Raw genomic sequence first — 19,503 nt, forward strand, 5'->3', positions numbered from 1 at the left:
TTATTGTAGAACAGTGATATATTACCAGTCCACAGTTTGTCACCGTAACTATTACTACAGCTTTACCCGATTGTTAAGTCATTTGAATCCAATTTTAAATAAGAACATATAACTTATAGACCTTAAATTTGGATTCAATATTAAATTAATAACGTTTCAAATAGTCATTTTCCGAAAGAGAATTGATAAATAATATTTGGATTAACTCGAGTATTTCAAGAAGTATCCTACTCTAGTATATAATGAAACTTGAAACAAAAACTTTCATATCTAAACCACAAAAAAAATATGGCATAAAAATACAAGCCCAAAACTTACATTTCTAACCAAAACCAAAAATGACATGTAAAAATATTATTTTGCTTTGGCAAGCTGGTAGTAATTCAGACCATCTAGATCTAATGATTCACCGTTGAGTAATCATCATTATCTGAAGCTTGGTTTTGCAATAGCTAATGAATTGCGAACCTCAATTACTGTCTCCGATACATGCATCTGTCTCCGGTACAACACAATAGAGTGAAACTGGTTGACTTCACGTCACATAACTCATGGAATCACGATCAGATTGTTACAACCGAATTTCCTTTTAAGTCCTGCAATACGTCACTAGAACATATTCACAGTGGTTTCAATGACACCAACAGAAAGATTCAGGAAGCATCGAGATTGGCCAAATAACTGGACAGGAGGCAAATATCATATGTAAGCTATTGAAATATCCTGAAACTAGTGAGCATTCTCAAGATTTAGGTTTCTAAAGCTATGGTACTTCATAAAAGCACATGTCATAAACAGTCCTATACTAGTTGACGAACAAAAGCAAAAATCCTAGAAAGAGCTTACCAAAGAGCAACAACACAGAGAACTGTCACTTTGCAACACTTGCAGAGCACAAATATCGGAGCTTATATTCATTAGAGTTACATGTATCATCCAAATCTTGATGCAACCTGGTAATTGCCTTCTGTAAGGATTTTAGAGCAGGAAGCAAGCTTCTGTATTTCTGCTGAATAGAATGGCCGTGGATTTTGCAAAGTTCCTACCAGACATGCAAAGAATTAAAAACTGACAAATGTGTACAACACTTGTCAAGGTAAGAAAGAGCAAAGAGGAGTTTGTATTTGATAGGAAACCTGACACCATCGGAGAATAAACTCCAGATGTGGGCTGTTCTCTAGCAGAGATGCTAATGCCTCAACTAATCTCTGAATATATTTAAAAGGGACTGAGGATGCTACAGCTGGTATATCTGCAGGACTGACACCAATAATGCACTTCTTAATCAAACTATCTTCATTTAAACGTAGGCTAAGAATCACTGCTCGACTAGTCTGATTTCCCTTTAGTGCTGCATCAACAGCCTGTAAAGCAAAGCACACACATAAGCATATGGAAATGTGTCTATGCACAGATGCCATGATGTTTTTGAATTTGGAAAAGTCAAGAAACAAGAAATCTGAAAGTTATTTCTTCCTTCAATCTCATTCCATAACCAATTCTTGGGTTTCAGAACTCCATTTTAAACAAAGACTTACTTCTGGTGTAACATCTATGTCTAGATCAGTGGGGTCAAAGATAAAAGACTCATCCATAGAATATATCAAGACCCCTTCCGTAGTTGCAGCTGCCCAATTCCTGCCAGTCGGGGCAATTCTCAAGCATTTTGTTCGAATAACTGGTCTTCCATGGTTGGGCATTGATCCGGGCAAGTCATACGCCAATTTATTTCTCACTTGCTTATCAACACCCTCTTCAGTATCACTATTATCATCATCAATCAGATTGAGTGGACCACTCTCTGACATGTTTTTAGAGTTCAAAACATCCAGCACCCCATCCAAGGAAAGATTGTGGGTTATCTGGAAGCGACGCAGCAACACCTACAAGGTAATATGTTTTCTTTTTTTGGTCAAGCAACGATGCACTCGAAAGCAAGAGATTAACTTTTACAGCTTCATGGCAAAAAATTATCAAATCAGCAAGAAAACAGTTGGACCAAATAAGGAAATTTATAAGGAAAGATTCCATCCATATCTAATCACTAATGTAAGGGAGAAAGCTACTAGTAGTTGTACACAACCCATCAACAATCAGAACATTATGATGATTCTCAAGCTTTCTGATTTCAGAGCACATATGTGAAGAAGAAGAAGAAGTGTTGCATTACTGTGAACATTATGATGATTACAAAGACTATTTCCAAGAACAAACAGACCAACTTTTACAAGGTCATTACTGTTAATTATACAATAATGTAAATCTAACAAGAGCTAAGATGTGTTTTAAGTTTGATAAGAGGAGTCCCTGTAAAACTCATTCACCAGTTCACCAAATAATTACAAACCCCAGAATTTCTCCTAGGAAGAAGATCAGCCGAATTCCACCTGCTTAATCTATTCACCAGTAGATCAAATACGTGGAAAATAATTAAGCACCTCGAGTGCAGGATCTTATAAAAGAAGCCAACATTGTTTAGGCTTTTCACTTATTCACAGTTTAAGAACTATCCTGTGTGCTCTTATTCAATATTTGGGAGCACTACCAAAATGATTCCAAGGGGAATTATCTACTTGTTTGCATATCTAGTTGCAGCAGGGGATATTGAATACCAAGATTACAGGAGTGATGCATTTATCATTAATCAATAGTGTCAAACTTTAGTAAAAAATATTCTACTGTAACCGGATGAGTGCCATCTCATAGTAAGTCATGCAATTATGTCTTGGGTCAGTCAAACGGCTAAAATAATGGATTGAGGATATACCAATTCAATGGCACCTCAGATAAAGAAAGAGTGATGTGATATGAAGCTTCTCTAGAGAGATCCATCTCCTTTTGTTTATCTTTCAGGAATACCCATTTCCTTCATTCTACGAAAACATATTCTCTGCTTTCGACCTTCTTTAACTAATTATCAATCCTTTATAAGAAATAGTAACTAAGTAATCTGTAAACTAGGGTACATTTTACTAAAACATGAAGTACACATAAAAAGCAACATATAATCAAAGAATTTATAAACTTTTGAGTTCAAATTCAAAACAAACTTACTTCAAGATGTAGAAGAGACACTAACTCACTACCAGATCAAACTTATTTGAATTTGCACATTTAACACCCTATAATTGTTCTAATTTGAAGAGAGAATGAGGGCAATCACTGAAATGTGTTTCTTTTTTGTGTCACATAAAAGCATATTACTATTTAGGAGAGAATAGTAATTTACCAAGAACATACATTATATGTAATCCCAGCATTCTTAAGTAATAATAGTAGCATTGAAAGAAGCCACAAACCTGATCAGCAACATCATACATACAAATATATTTACTATTTCCACCAGCTAATATATAGCTCCCATCAGCAGAATAACACAAGGTTGTGAAGCACTTTCCGGATGTCGAGTTAGCTGCTGATCGACGATCAGTCATGAGACGTCCACCTGCAATATCCCTGCGGCCCTCAATTGTGTACATCAACAGACCCTCAATTGGATCCCAGAAATGAATATGTCCATCCAGGGTGCTACATGCCAGCTGCTTGCCATTGGGACAATAAACAACTGTGAGGACATCATGAGTGTGAGGAAATGTTTCAACTGCTCCTTTTCCTCCAAAAACATCCCACAAGCGAACAGTTTTGTCCCATGACGAGGAAGCCAAAGTAGCCTATGGAAAACCATAAAAAGTTAACCAAGCTCTACAAAATTATTGGACTATATTGATTTGTGGTGCATTAGCAAAATGTTGTCAATGCCAGTGTAGAGGATCAAAAATAGGGAAAAACCTGACCTAAATTATTTCCGGAATCTTAAAATTAGATAAAGACTCACATTAGTTGGAGAAAATACTAGCCCATGAACAGGACCCTCGTGACCGCTAAGAACATCTAGCAATCTGGCCGTCCTCATTGACCACACAAAAATCTATGAAGAAAAGCAAAAATAGTATATTTGTATCAACAACAAAGCAGAAATTAGTGTTATAATCAATTAACAACAAATGATGGTACAAGATATGGTCAAAATACAATCAGAACTGCACTACCTCAAAGGAGTCGAGGGTTCCGGCACATATCACTTCACCACTCTGGTCAGATGCTAAAGAAACAAATTGCTTAGACGTAGGGGTAGTAAAAGTTTTAAAGTTTCTATATCTGAGGAGATCCCACGCGCGAACTGTCCCATCCAAAGAGGCACTTAAGAGACATTGGTTGCCAGGCATGAAATGTAGTGCTGTAACTGCATTTGTGTGCTCAGAGAATGTTACAAAGCAGAAACCGGATGAAACAGTCCAGACCTGAAAAACATAGACAATGATTTTTTCTGCTTTTGTGCATACCAACGTTAACTGAGACTGAAGGTGCAGAAAAATGAGAACTTTTTTCTTCAGGAGAAGTGGGAATTATTAGGTAGAAAAGGAGGCGTCCAGCAATCTACAATACATACAAAGTCCTCCAGTATAAACAATTTCAAATTATAACCTGTAAGAAACAGTTGCTGCAGTAATTTGATGCATTGAACTCCACATGACCTTAAAATTATGGTGTCCCTAGCAGAACTGAAATAGATTCAAACTTCCAAGTTTTGCCTCACTGGTCATGATTACTACTTCTGAAAACTTTTAGTCAGCATGCATAAACTAGTTCACATAAAAGAAAATCTAAATCCTCTCACCTTAATTTTGTTGTCATCTGCTCCTGTGGCCACGAGCTGGGAATCTGGTGAATATGCAAGGCAGTTTACATCAAAATAGTGTCCCTGTTGCTTCAGTATGTAACTCTCTGACTTCCACTCCCATACAAGCAACTGTCCAAGCCTTGCACATCCGAATGTCAACCAATTCCCAAGATCATTAAAAACAGCAGTAGTTATCTTCTCTCGCGAGATGGACAACAAGTGAATGCACACAAAAGCAGGCATTTGATAAAGACCAAAAACGCCATTAGAAAAACCAACTACAACCATATCAAGACCCCTATGATAATCACAAGCTGTTAACTTTGCTGGTGCTTGCATAAAAAAGTCTTTCTTTATCAACTCCCATTTCAGTTTGTGCAACTGAAACGTATCTTCCAGGTCCAATGTATCATCTTTCCCATCAAAATTCTTTCTTTTTTTGATCCTGCTATCACTATCACCTTCTGCATTGTTCCCTTGCCCTTGTTCTGGTGTACCTGGTGATTCTGGTTCTGAAGCAAGGGCAGGTTCATCAAAATTTCCATCCATTTCACTGTATCCCCAGCTAAAAATGGCGCCATCTCGGGATATGGTATAAACTCTACAAACCTTATTAGTTTTCTTGTCAGTCCCAAAGAAAGCACCTACAATCACATCCTTATGGCCTAAAAATAGAAACGGCTTGATATACCTAGTTGATTTTTTCAAACAGAAAAGCCTCGCAGTTAGGTCTTTAGACCCCGCCAAGACGTAATCAGAATCTGGGCTCCAATCTAGTGAAGTAATTCTATCATTACAATCGGTAAACGTCCTGATCAATTCAAACGGAAAGAACTCTTTTCTGAAACCAGGCGAGCGCCAAATTTGCAGGAGCTTACCGGCGGCAACCGCAATAAGTTTTCCATCGGGACTAAACTTGGCAGCGGCCACAGGATGCTTGAAGGTGATGCGATGGAGGACGGCGCGGCGGAGGAGGTTGATGAAGAGGCAACGGTTGTTTTCGTCGATTGCGAGGAGGAATAGGCCATCAGGAGAGGCGGCGATACGGCGGAGATTGGAGGAGGACTGTGACGGCAATGTAATAGATTCAGATTTGATGAGATCAGTGACGGAAACACGGTTACCAATAGGGGAGATAAGAAGACTATTGTTCACTACTAAAGCGTTGCCGCCTCTGTAAGGAGCTCCGAGGAGATTGTGGAACCTGTAATTCATGGCTATGCAGTAGTTGCAGAGAGAGTGTAAGAACGAAGACAGTGGCAGAGAGAGTAAGTAGCTCAAAACGAGATTTCTTAAACCCAGCAAGAAGATGGGCGTTTCTTAAACCCTAATATTGCCGGTCCTGCTTTTTTGTTTTAAAGGTCAATCCGGTTTTTCATTCACTTGTTTTCTTTTTGAAGTTGAAAATTTTAAATAACTATTTAGTCTGCATTTTTAGACATACAATTTCATATAATAATTTGAAATTATATTTTAAATCAGTGTTTAGATATACGATCATGAATTTATATCCCAATTTTTTCAAAAAGCATGATTTCATATTTTTGAATGTAAAGCTTGAACGATTAGTTTTATTTTGTAAAGAAAAAAACATCATTTAAAATTTTACAAAAAGGCATTCATGTTCGGCTAAAAGAGATTGTCTATATAAATATAAATGGATTATATTAAAAGTAACTAGTTACTATTATTGTTGGCTAGTAATTTTTTATAAAATTATGTATATTTAAAAATTTATAATCGCAAACATTTATTTATATAAAGATTATGCAGATGTATGATTTATGAATGTGGTGCTTTAAGATATTATTATATTTTATTTATGGAATATGGTTTGATCATTTGGTATGATTGTACTTATAAAGAATTGAGAAAAAAAAATTGACAGTTTTTTATGTTAATGAGAAAAAATACAACTTAAAAAATTCAAATTGCATATCCAAACAAAACTTCAACTCTCTTAGAATCCAATTTTCCCGAGGAAGGAGTGTGCATCGATAAGTTAGGTCCGATTTTATGTATTACTAATTTAGTTATTAATTTTTGATTTGTAAATATATAAAACCAATAATCAAATCAATAAAATATTTATTATTAATTTTAATTGATTCGATTTTCGATTGACCAATAGGCAAATGGTCCTCTAAAAGAAAGTGGCAAGCTTTTTGAGTTTGTTTCTGAAGTTCTAATCTATCATTAGTAAAATAAATAATAGGTAAAATCGTATATTTTGTTTCTCTCTTTTTGGGATTGAAGTAATTGTTAATAGTAGTCCTTTTCAGCAAATGAAAACAGGAGTACCAATCAAATCAACTATGGCTTGTATACCATAAGTTTACATCAGCCGCCACTAAAATTCATGATATAATATTAGATTTCTTTAAAGTAAAAAAGATGATTGCTGACAAGAATAAATTAGAGACAAAACAGGACAGAAGAAGCACAATTTCCATGAGAAAAACGTATACGACATACAAGTTGTCTGCAAGTAAATTATAAGAGAACCAAATTCAGAACTTTACCTAGTAGAAAGTTTCCAAGTCCTATCATTTTATCTATCAACTCTGTGTACAATGTATTATGGTCTTCCCATCCTCTTGTCCGAGGCTAATTTAAACATGAAAATGTTGTGGAGTTCATCATCAGGAAACCTCAAGTACAAGCCAATTACAGACCTCCGTGGCACTGTGAAATGGTCTAGCCTGTAGAATACGAGAGTAATTTACATAACAATTCCCAAAGCCACGAGAACCAACTTTGGGAAGAGAAACACAAAGGATACCCGACATATAGTTTCTTAGTGCAAGATTCTGAAACTAGCTGCGAACAGGACATAGGTAGAGCTCTCTCCATCACCTATAAATGATCAATAACTATAAATATAGAATTGCATATACTACAAAGTTCAGATGATGTACAATTGTTCGTGTTAACAAGAGTCCTTTTTTTAGGACCAACATCAACATAGCTTTGTACGACTACAAAAAAAAAAGGCTCAATTTGCGGGGGTCAAATTTGCAAATTGCAGAGGTTTTCAACCCCAACAAATTAAGGTCACGGAGCAGTTACGTCCATCACAATTAATTTGTGGGAGTTTCTCAAGGACCGCCGTAACATCAAAATGCGAAGGCACAATTTGTAAATTTGACCTCCGCAATATTTTTTGGTAAACTAGTTTTGTTTCATTTTTGCAGGAGTTAGAACCGCCACTAGTTTTTGGCATAAAATTTCTTTTAAATTTCGTGTGCATTGTAACCTCCACAATTGTTAACTTCGTTATAGAATTTCTTATTATTAGATTATAATTAATATATTAGAATTTCATATCTAAACTGTGCAGTCAATATAAAAGCCAACCAATCGTAATTATATATATAATAAGAAGCATCAATTAAATAACAAAAATGTCAAGTAACATCACAAGTCAACATATTCTAGATACACCTTTATGTCCAAAGAAATAAGAAATGAAAAGAAAATCCAAATATATCTCTATACACACAATGTTTCAAATCACGACTTCTCCATATAATTTGGGAAACACTTGGCCTCTTCAGAATAGCAACATCTCTCATAGTCCATAGCAACAAGCAATGCTCAATAAGTCTTCAATTTGTTTAAGTACATAGCAACAAGCAATGCTCAGTAAGTTTGGAGCAAGTGAGTAGCTCAGCTCCAGCTCTGTTAAAAGTGTTCGTATCATCTGCAAGAGTAAGAAAATCAGCTTTCAGCACTTACTAATATAGAATATACAAGATTCCAATAGAAGAATATCACAAATTAGCTTGCAGTATGTTGTTAAAGTATTCAGATGTACATATACCATATCTATAAAACAACCAAAAGCCAAAAAGTATAAAGAAATCAATTGATGTGATTGTGAAAATATTACCTGCATACGAGATTCAACTAAAATGAAATAAGAAATGCATCTTAACTATCCATCTATTGTGTTTATCATAAACTGCATAAACTACTCATCTATAGTAAAGGGCAGCCCGGTGCACTTAAGCTCCCGCTATGCGCAGGGTCCGGTGCACTTAAGCTCCCGCTATGCGCAGCCCGGTGCACTGCATAAACTACTCATCTATAGTGCTAATCATAAACTGCACAATTTGTTCATCTATTGGTTTAAGCATTCACCATTAACCTTACATCACATAAAATGCATCAACAATAAAGATTATGCAGATATGTCGAGCAAAATTATAGTCAGTATAACATTAAAAATTATTTATCTCTTTCACGCTATAAGATGACTAGTAATTTTGCAAAAAACTAGCCATATAGAAGAGCTGAGCAGGAGTTAGGTTTTACGTTTCCTTGTTCCAAAATGATATAATACCCCATCATGATGGATAAACAAAACTGAATTGCCACTAAGAAGATAAAGAATGGACATCTCAGGTTGCAGCAAGAGAAGCAAGAAACACCATATTACACAATGATTTCTTTTATACTACTAGTATGTAACTAATTCATTGATCAATCATTTTGGCTGGTTATACTCAAGAGAGATGGTAAAGGGGTAAGAAAGGAAAATGATGCCTACAAGCAGAGGACAACTGCAACGTGGTACTTTGACAGGAGCAATATGATTAAGTGGACCTAAAAAGGTTCTACTTGACATCAAGGATCTATGTACGAGATTACTATAATATACGTTTAAATTCATATCTAGTAATACAATTTAGCAGGACTTATTAATTTGCTTGAAATCAACAGTATCCTTAAGTTATTTTAAGAGGCTAATTAATCATCTTTTTCTTTCACTTAATCCCCTTAGACATATAACATGGTCCATTTTTGTATCTAGCTCAACAAACAAGATAAACATACCAATAGAACACTCATATTGTCGAAGCCTTCGAGAATAGAGACGAAATGCAATTACCACAGACAACTCTTGCACTTGCATTCCCGAATGTCTAACTACAACTCTTCATCTTACATTCCCAAATGTTTTAATATGTTCATGTTCACATGTCAAAGAGATGACGAGCAAGTGTTGTGGCTGTATGTTTTCTCTTTGTGAAGAAAGGCCTGCATTGCTGTGGAGAAATAGAATGTGTATTATATCTACCTAGAGGAGAAGCCCTCGTAACCATGAAATTGAATTAAATCTAAAACGGATAATAACATTCACCAATTCACTTTTCTCTGGTATAAATGCAGTGAAATGCAAATTCGTCCTAGTCGTCGACGATGATGCACGGAAAAGAAGGTATTTATCAATATTCAAGGGCTCCATCATTTTTTTACAATATAATCTATGCATGTATGTAATTTGTTGGATATCATAAAGTAAGGCATAAAGTTCTAAACATTGTATAAGTCGTCGTACTCAGACTACATTACACTTCCTGATGACTCTTGGTCAATTTAAAAGCATAAAAAAGTATCTATGAGAAATCTTTATCCCAACACACAAGAAGTAGTAGCAAATAAACAGGGAAAATCATTACCTGAAGGCAACAACATGAGATCGTAACTATCTGTTTTTCTCGGTGATTCGAAGTCGTATATTTGTCAAATACTTTTGGCGAACTTATCAATTGCAGCCATCAATTGCTTCTCTTGGCACAAATTCAGTATCTAAGCTTCAGGAGAAAAGACAAACATGAGTTATAAGGGCAAATTACAACAAATTCTCAAGGAGAGTGAAAATAGAATAACAGATCAGGAAAAATCTGAAACATAAGCATAAATAAACTCATACATTCAATATCCTCTTGACAAATAATCAAATACTCAGATAAAATCCAAATTCAATACAAACACCTCAAACAATCAGATAAATCCCAAAATAATTGTAGAAACCTCAAGTAAACAGATACCAAAGACGGAGAAGAAAAATTCACACGCAATTGACATATAATAAAGTTTTTACATATACATACAGAGACATCCATGACGTCACCAATTAACGTTCAAGTGAGAATAGATCTCAAATTGGACATGCACGTATCCACAAGTGAGAATAGAACTCTCAATGATGAGCAAACAGATTATTACATACTTTAAACCAACTTCTACCTTCACTCCTGCATCTTTACTGGACAAAGTTTCAACTAATAAATATAATCAACAATTAGCACAAAAAACACTAAATTCCAGATTCAATCTCCGGCCAAATGAAGTCGCTTAATAGATTGAGTATTCCAGTTAAAGCTCCACATTAACCAAACTTATAATGCTTTCTTCAAATCACGAAAAGTACAACAAAATTAATCAAATTCTACCTCCATGCATCTATACAAACAGCAAAAAAAATGAACTTACCTAGTGAATACAACCAGTAATTTGTAAAAAAACTTTCCGATCAGAGATTCAATCTCCGGTGAAACGAAGTTATTGAGAAGATTGAGATGAGGAAATCCAAAGATGAGAGGGAAGTGGGAAAAATTACCTTAAAATGGCAAACCCGATTTCGAATCTGGTGAGGTAGCTGAAGTTTACATAGCTATGGTGAAGAAGTCGTGGAGGTGGCGTTGTAGCGGTGAGAGAAGCGTTGGGAGAAGTGAGAAGGTTCCAAAAGTGTTGTATTTTGAAATTAAAAATATAGTATAATCATACAATATAAAAATAGAGGTACGGCGTTTTATATTTTGGAATTAAAAAAAATTATTTTGAGATGGTTGAGGTTTAAACCGCCACTATAGATGGCAGAGGTTCGAACCCCCACTATTTATTGTCGGCTACGTAACCCCATTTATTTAATGCAATTTATGGAGGTCACAGCTAACCCCCACAATTTAGGCCTTTTTTTGTAGTGTGTTTGTAAGGAGTTCAAGGACTACTTCAGATGTCTGGTATCTAAATAAGTAGGATGCTCCAAGAATGGAAAGGACAAATGGTCTCAACCAGATAGGCCAATTTATTAGTCTGGTTTTATGAAGACGAATAGTTACAAATTAAGAGTTCTTATATCCTTCACAGAGTAAGAACACTATAAAATGCAATTTATGAAATTTAGACACTGAATATTTACTCATGAAAAGGGAAGCACTATTTGTCTAACATGCAGCTTTCTTCCTCATTGGTATCTCTTACATGGTGTGAAAGAGTGAAAAGGAGATTAAGGTAGCCTCGGGGAATTCTGTATTTCAGAACAGAGGTTAAGACTCTTGAGAATTCAAGTCATACCATGAATGGTAAGCATAATGAAAAAGGTTCCAATACAATAAATAACTAAAAGGTTGATATCAATAATTGCAAATGCTTACACATTCCATGATAGAGTAGAATTGGCAAAGATACAGCCCAACTTGAGACCTCATGTGATCCAGCAATTTCTCTTCAAGTTCCTGCAGAATACTAGTTATGACCTACCCAAGTATGTTCATCTTCTCAGAGCAAGAATTAGAAAAAGACCGACCATATACACTCTATCTATCTATCTATTAACCTCTCTCTCCCTATCTCTAGCTCTGTTTATTATCCATTTTCATAGCTATTAAAGAGCAGGGCATCCAAAATCTCTACAAAACTTATTACTTAGACAATATGCATTATCATCCATAGAGTCAATTTGCATTATCTTGTGCAGATAGTACTACATCACTCAAAACAAAAGATATATTGGAAGAACTTTTGTTAGAGAAATAATCTGAAAGCACTCCTTCAACTTGGAAGCCAACCTCTTAGACGTACAATAGCCGTTAAGTTGACAGGGTACGGGTTGCCATTTCCATATTTCCATAGGCAAAGCAAGTTGCTGCATAGCACGTTCAGTTGATAACAAGTTCGAGACATGTGAAACCGAAGCATCTAAGCCTTCAAAATCATCAGGACTGTCATCAGAAAGTTCTCCTACGCCAAACCTTGGAAGCAGATGCAGACCATGTCAGAGTTTTCCAGATTCAATCTCACATGTGGTGAAGGAAATCCAACATGCAGTGCAAAGGTGACAGCAACTAATTATACCTCGGGGAGACAAAGACAGCTGCTGCTATGAGGCCAATGTTTCTGGACCTAAAATCTGTAAGCCAATCAAGTGCAGAAGCCTGAGTAGCTTTCTCTTCTGGAATATACATTTAGAGTCGCCCTTAACTTCACAATAATTCTTGAGGAAACATCTCATCTAGGCATTGTCACTAACCACTTTTGGTGAAGGTCAAAGACTTTATTAAATTCTCCCATTCTGCAGTATCTTTTCATGAGTATCATAAAGGGAACATGATCAACTGCTAAACCAGATGTCATCTAGGCATTGTCACTAACCACTTTTGGTGAAGGTCAAAGACTTTATTAAATTCTCCCATTCTGCAGTATCTTTTCATGAGTATCAGAAAGGGAACATGATCAACTGCTAAACCAGATGTCATTAACTTGCCAAAGAGCTTGTCTGCCTCTCTCATCATACCTTGAAAACAAAACAACTTAAGTAGTTCCGTATAAGTAATTACATCTGGCTGACAACCTTTTCTCAACATTTTATCATGTAGTTGAAGTGCTGAGTGAATCTGGCCAAAATCACAAGCAGCACCAATCAACAGATTGTAAGTGACTGAATCAGGGGTAAGACCATACAAAAGCATCTCCTTCTCCAAGGACAGAGCTGCAGAAAGATTTCCTGACTTTATGTGAGCATAAATTAATGCATTATATGTATATATGTTTGGTAGAACACCAAATGCAACCATTTTTTCTCTAATATATGAAGCTTTTTGTATATCTCCACATCTTCCATAACCATTAATTATAACATTCCAAACAAGTGGTTCAGGTATAATGGAATTCTCTAACATGTAATCAAGAAAATAATTGGCTCTATCTATCTCCCTGTTATTACATAGGCCCTGCATTATCATTTTGTACGTGATTTGATCTGGGATGACATCCATTCTAGTCATAACATCGTAGATATAACAAGCATCACTGATCTTTCCTTGTCTACAGAGTGCTCCAACGAGAGTGTTGTAAGAATAAACATCTGGAACGAAACCAAGCTTTAACATTTCACAGCAATACTTATATGCAGTGCCCAGGTCATGGCTCAAACAGAATCCATGGACAACAACATTGTAAGAAACTTTATCAACTTGGTTACGCTCTAATAACATCCTCTCCCAAAAATAAAGAGCTTGATCAGTATCTCCATTTTTAAAGCAGCCATCCATCATTATGGTTGATGCAATCAAATCTGAGCTCCCCCCATCATGAGTTTTGCTTAATAATTTATGGAAAAGATTTTTTGCTTCCTCCAACAACCCCTTCTTACAAAGCGCATGACCAAGGATGTTACAAGTTACTCTGTTTGGTACAATTCCATGGTTGGCCATGGTAGAAAAGGTGTTTAGAGCATTATCAACATCATTCATCAGGCAATAACCCCTTATTAAAGAGTTAAACGCAGAACAAGTGGGAGAAGGACCCCTATATAACATACCTCTAACAATCCATTCTGCCTTCTCTAACTCACCATTTTTGCACAGTCCATTGATGAGATAATTGTGTGTGATAACATCAGGAACAATACCATTCTGTATCAGGCTCCACCAAAGCGATAAAGCTGATCCAAGTTGACCATCCAGACACATAGCTCTAATAATATATACATCTTTATTGAAATTTATTTCCAAGTTGCAGTAACTAATGCCTGCTTCAGCCGACGATATTCTTTCCCTGCAAAGTTCAGGGTAATTACCTTTTAAGATACTAGGGACTTTAAAAAGAAGCCAATAGGCTCAGATTCAACAAGAAACAGTCTACAGGCACTGGATTGAAGTTAAACTTCTATTGACATTACAAAACAAAAGAAAAGTAAATCTTCTCTCACATTTAACGACTTTTCCTCTGAAATACAGGTGAAATCTGGACTTAAGCATCAATACAGAACTTCTATTGACATTACAAAACAAGAATTCAGTTATTTACATCAGTAAGCATATTTAATACAAAGTTTAGTCAATGCAAGCAGCAAATGGGAGGGGGGACAACTCTTCCATGAGCCTTCCTCTCCCTAGCCAAAGTTCGTGGAAAGTAGTCACGATGATATGTTGCTGATGTGATCACTAGCATCCAACCTAATAGATTACTTCCCTTGAGAATGTCAATCACATTGACACCACTACAGATTTATTTCCTAGGGAATCATCATTGAATGTTTGCTTCAAGTATTTGATATACAGCTGCTGGTAATGTTAATTCTCCGAAATATCCTTTCTTTTACATTTCGGATTTATCGACATGATTTTAAGCGGACAGAGCCCATTATTAGAGTATAACTCCTTTAGCCACTTAACTACTGCAAAGGAAGCTAATAACATCCGAAGGTAGTTTTTGGCAGGGCAAAAACGCAAGTCAGGAATTAAATTCATACTGAATACTTTAACATATTTACTCCAATGCTACAGTGCAGTCTAGTACCTAACCAACAAACTTACTTGTTCGCATCTAGTATATAGTTTATGAATGTCATTGTCCTAATACACTAAGACAATACTAGAAAGTAAATCTAGAAAAGTCATATCTTCTTAATTATCAGCTTGTTACTATTTTCAAAGGTCTCACTTTATGATCAGGCGAGGTACAGTCACGTGACAGGAACAAGAAACAAAACACAGAGATTTTCACAAATGATTCTGGTTACATTCACATTATCAAGGATATGAAACACAATATTCACTTGCAAACTCAGTGAACTAGGAAATGAGTATTTTGATAAGCATCTTTGTGAATTCGTTTAAGAAATTTGTCATCCTTCAAAATGTAATATTTATTGATCAGCCTACGCAGGGCACTAAAGAAATGACAGGATAAAACAATGATCCCACTTGTAAGTTAGCACATCAAATCAATCAATCAGTAGGAGAACTCATATTGACAAATACTTTGAACTAATTGTTGTTCCCTAATATCCATGTTTCAAACATTCTCATATCCAATTTTTTATGATACACAGTATGCAATCATATGCCAGTTGAAATCATCAATCATAGCACAACTAGAAACATTTTTTTTGCCCTTACAGGCACAAAAACTACACTATGTTGAATTTTACTGACAAAATTTTGAACAAACCTCATACTCTTAAGACGATCCAAACTACGCTTTAACATCGTATCCAACACACTGAAGCCCTCTGTCGAATCATCTTCTCGATTCGAATTGTTCCCCTTAGACGACCAATCTTTAAATCTCAGCTCGTCCCGGTTCATACTATGCATTACATTTTCTTGTCTACAAAAAATTATCAACATTAGCCGAACAAAATGAGTTGGAAAAAACCCGAGAATTATAAGCATAACTATGTAATGGAATAATCATACCTCATGTCAATAACATCCAAATTCGCTTTCGAGCAGAATAAATTGGCAAAATCGTGAAAAATGCGGTCTTTGATGATATCTATGGTTTGAAAACTGCCGTTCAGTATCCGTAGAAAAAATTGAGATTCCTCCGAGATAAGTAATAGCTGAAATATAAATAAACAATGAGGATAAATGTATTTTAGGGAAAATGAGTAGTGAATGAATTTAGAGAATTAGAGATTCTTGAGAACTTACAGGCTGCATTTCCCGTTGATTTGGATTGGATGGGCGGAAGACGGCGGACTCAGTACTAAAGTGGCTAGAGACAACCGGTAAGCCGCCTGAGACGGAGAAAGTGCAAACGAACATAAGGACCAATTGGACCAGAAAGGGATTATAAAGGACAAATTGGTCAATACAACTTTTTTATATTAATAATAGATATATTAGAAATTGCTATCTCTATTTCATTTTAACTGGATTTCTAAAAAACATTTCATTATTCAAAATAATTGAATTACTCAAAATTTAAAATAAATGTTTAAATTTTTTTTCATGTTTATACTTTCCATTGGTGAAATTTTATAATTTTTTAGAAGTAAACTATACTACTTACAAAATTATATTATAATAAAAAACTACTTATATTTATGATTTCACATTTAATCATCTTTATGATGATGATTAAATAAAACGGTAATAGAGAAAAATATGATTCAAATTTTTTCCTTAAATATTTTTCTTAATATATGTGTATTATTTTAGAAATTCAATTAATATAAAATATAAAAAATTAAATAAAAAAATAAAATTATTAAATTTTTCGATCCCCATCTATCGTTAAGACTTTAAACTATTAGCTGGTCAAGCATTCCTACGATAGAGTTGTTTTCTAATCTTACTCTCATTTATTATACCAAATTAATGTAGTTTTATTTATATTATCATCAAAATATCAAAAGTTTCCATATTGTGGTATAACTATGAATCTTTCGAGACAAATGTGACGTCTTTACATCTTCAGATGGAATTGACAATTAAGTATATAACTTTTATATATTTAATTTTTAAAATTATCAACAACTAAATAATAAACTTTATTCACGTTTAGCACTTAATTATTTTTTTCCTTACAGAAAAGCTTAAAGTGTCTCATAGATTCTTTTTTAAAAATAAATTTGCAAGGTTACACGATCCATCCTATGGCCCGCTTAGAATTGGGCCTAGTATTGTTAGGCCCTTTCAAAATGAAGAGCTAGACTGGGCTAAACTGTTGATGTCTCCAGCCCGCTAGGACTGGGTTTGGTTGGGTTGGGTCAATAGTTTTGTGTTTTTCTCATAGAAAACTTGTAGAAATCCACTAGTTTAGAAGTTAATCATTTAGATATACTCTAGTTTGTAATATTATGTATCTTATCAGATTTTGGTACGTCCAAATACATCCGGATACATGTATATCAGAATATATGGAGTCAAAATTAGGTGTAATTTGTTTTAGATACATTGTATTCAAGTGATTCACATGTATTTGGGATACATAGACAAAGTTTTTTCGTCACTCTCCTATGTATCTGGTATCCTAGATACATGTGGATCACACTAGATACATGTATATGGTGTGCATCTAGTGTGATTCGCATATATCTGGGATACATGACTATCTCACTCACCTCTCTCCCTATTTTAGTGTATCTGGAAGCAAAAATACATGTATCTAGGTTATCTTTCTCAATATATGGTAGGAAACACTTAATTAGTAATAAAATACGTAATTATTTGAAAGTATAGATAGAATTAGTATGTATAGCATGGATCAATGTCTAATAAGGTTATCATTATGAATATCATTCTTCCAAAAAATTACTTTTCCATTTTCAAATGATAGCAAATCAATGGAATATTATATATTTTTTTGATTTGTATTTACGTAGGTTTAACTATATTTTACCTTCAAATTTTCAGGAATATCAATCTATATTGACTTTTGGAATGCTTTGGTAATTCACGTAATTTTGTTTATTTACATTTATTTGTATAATGTCTCAATTTCGGTTTTAAAACCTTGCAATATGGGTATTGTTGGACTCCTTTTGGTGAAGTATTTCCATTCTTGATTGTTAGGAATCACTTTGGAGTCGGTATTTGAGCATAGAGCTCAAATTCAGACATTCATATGTTATAGACTTTGGATTGGGGTTGTAATATGAATTGAGATTGTTGATTATAATGTGAAGTCCGTCGGGGGGGCATGATTATACTGTATTACCGTGTGGAGGTTTATTTGTGTGATTTAACCCATGAAGGGGGGGGCTTATTTACTATTCTATTTACTTTGAGAGCATGTGATTCATGATTTGCCTGAGCGAGAGGCTTGTAATATTATTTGACTTATAATGCCCGCATGAAGGGTTGAGTTGGGGTTTTGATCACACATGAGTAAGGAAATATTTTCAAAAGAGGCGAACACTTATTTCAACGTATTTCCTTTCCATTACTATCTATTTGAGGATGTATATGATGTTTAGGTTGAGTTTTGAGAACTCTGTACTTTGTATTACATGTTGAGTTGATTATTGCCTCCATGCCTTATGTGTTGTGATATATTCATCCTCATTCATTATATCATTGATCTTGAAAAGTTGAGTAATATAGAAATTCTTTTCTTGAAAAAAATGAGATACTCCTTGACCACAAACTAGGTGGCAAGTTGATGAGATATTGAGATTGTCCCCCATAGGTTGTGCGACAACCTTGATTCCATCGTACCACCACATCATTGTATCATCTCATTGCATTGTATTGTTCTTTGGATAATTTGACTTATCTGGACATATGTGATATTGAACTGTCCCTATATATTTACTTTACTTACGCCGTTCTATATAAATTGGTAGCATCGATATCGGAGTGAGACTTTTCTGTATGTAGGTAGAAGCGTTCTTTAATTTATTTCATAAGTTTGATTAATTTATTATACTTGGTCGGTCAATCAGGTGATATTTTTGTTCGTTATTCTTCTTTTCGTTTCTTTTGTGGCCTAGCTTCACCTTTGAAAGTCTCGTATGAGATTTATTATTAGGCTCACACATTAGATTGAATTTTAGGATGTGTGCAATCGTGATCTCGATTTTTGAATCGTAACAGTTTGTCTAGCAAAAATATTTTATATTTTTGTTTTTGTTCCCTAATGAGGATTATATTTGATTCTCAGACCAGAAAATAGATCAATGATTAAAGTTGAAGAAGTTCAAGCCGAAAGCTATACTATTAATGGGTTCTCTGTCCAGGTTCAAGAAAAGTCAATAAATCTATCCTATTTGCCTGACTCAATTATTGTGACATTTTATTGATATATTTACTGTTTAGGTGAACTTTACTACACCAATTTTAGAGCAGTCTAAATCGACTTGGCCCGTAAGGCTTCGAGTTAGATTAATCCTTTTGACAACTCTACGGAATATTGTGGGACAGCTCTCTTGTTCCCTGTATATGTGGGACGGTTTGGGCCTCTGCTTGGGCCTAATAATTGAGCCTCTGATACTGCAAAAAAATTTAACTCCTAGTTTA

The 19,503-nt window shown here is 34.9% G+C and overlaps 2 protein-coding genes across 10 annotated transcripts; both read right to left on the reverse strand.

The window, feature by feature from the left end:
- Positions 1-167: 167 nt before the first annotated feature.
- LOC129895141 (periodic tryptophan protein 2) lies at positions 168-6,036 on the reverse strand. 3 transcript variants are annotated; one of them, XM_055970799.1, is made up of 8 exons: positions 4,679-6,036; positions 4,050-4,301; positions 3,836-3,928; positions 3,300-3,671; positions 1,539-1,883; positions 1,137-1,364; positions 847-1,042; positions 168-596 (listed from the first exon to the last, which is right to left on the reverse strand). In XM_055970799.1, the coding sequence occupies exons 1-7, from the start codon at positions 5,894-5,896 to the stop codon at positions 872-874; spliced, it is 2,679 nt and encodes an 892-aa protein (XP_055826774.1). In that variant the 5' UTR covers positions 5,897-6,036; the 3' UTR covers positions 168-596; positions 847-871. The 3 variants fall into 3 exon arrangements, with proteins under 3 accessions (XP_055826774.1, XP_055826775.1, XP_055826776.1); XM_055970800.1 differs by having other exon boundaries at positions 168-609; XM_055970801.1 differs by having other exon boundaries at positions 593-681.
- Positions 6,037-8,027: 1,991 nt separating this feature from the next.
- Positions 8,028-16,299, reverse strand: LOC129895692 (pentatricopeptide repeat-containing protein At5g24830-like). 7 transcript variants are annotated; one of them, XM_055971435.1, is made up of 9 exons: positions 16,192-16,299; positions 15,955-16,100; positions 15,707-15,865; positions 12,608-14,308; positions 12,322-12,504; positions 11,908-11,988; positions 10,147-10,281; positions 9,576-9,732; positions 8,028-8,384 (listed from the first exon to the last, which is right to left on the reverse strand). In XM_055971435.1, the coding sequence occupies exons 1-4, from the start codon at positions 16,198-16,200 to the stop codon at positions 12,883-12,885; spliced, it is 1,740 nt and encodes a 579-aa protein (XP_055827410.1). In that variant the 5' UTR covers positions 16,201-16,299; the 3' UTR covers positions 8,028-8,384; positions 9,576-9,732; positions 10,147-10,281; positions 11,908-11,988; positions 12,322-12,504; positions 12,608-12,882. The 7 variants fall into 7 exon arrangements, with proteins under 7 accessions (XP_055827410.1, XP_055827411.1, XP_055827412.1 ...); XM_055971436.1 differs by having other exon boundaries at positions 12,335-14,308; XM_055971437.1 differs by having other exon boundaries at positions 10,147-10,276; positions 12,322-14,308.
- Positions 16,300-19,503: the final 3,204 nt, after the last annotated feature.

The sequence above is a fragment of the Solanum dulcamara genome, chromosome 7, assembly GCF_947179165.1.
Source record: "Solanum dulcamara chromosome 7, daSolDulc1.2, whole genome shotgun sequence".
NCBI lineage: Eukaryota > Viridiplantae > Streptophyta > Magnoliopsida > Solanales > Solanaceae > Solanum > Solanum dulcamara.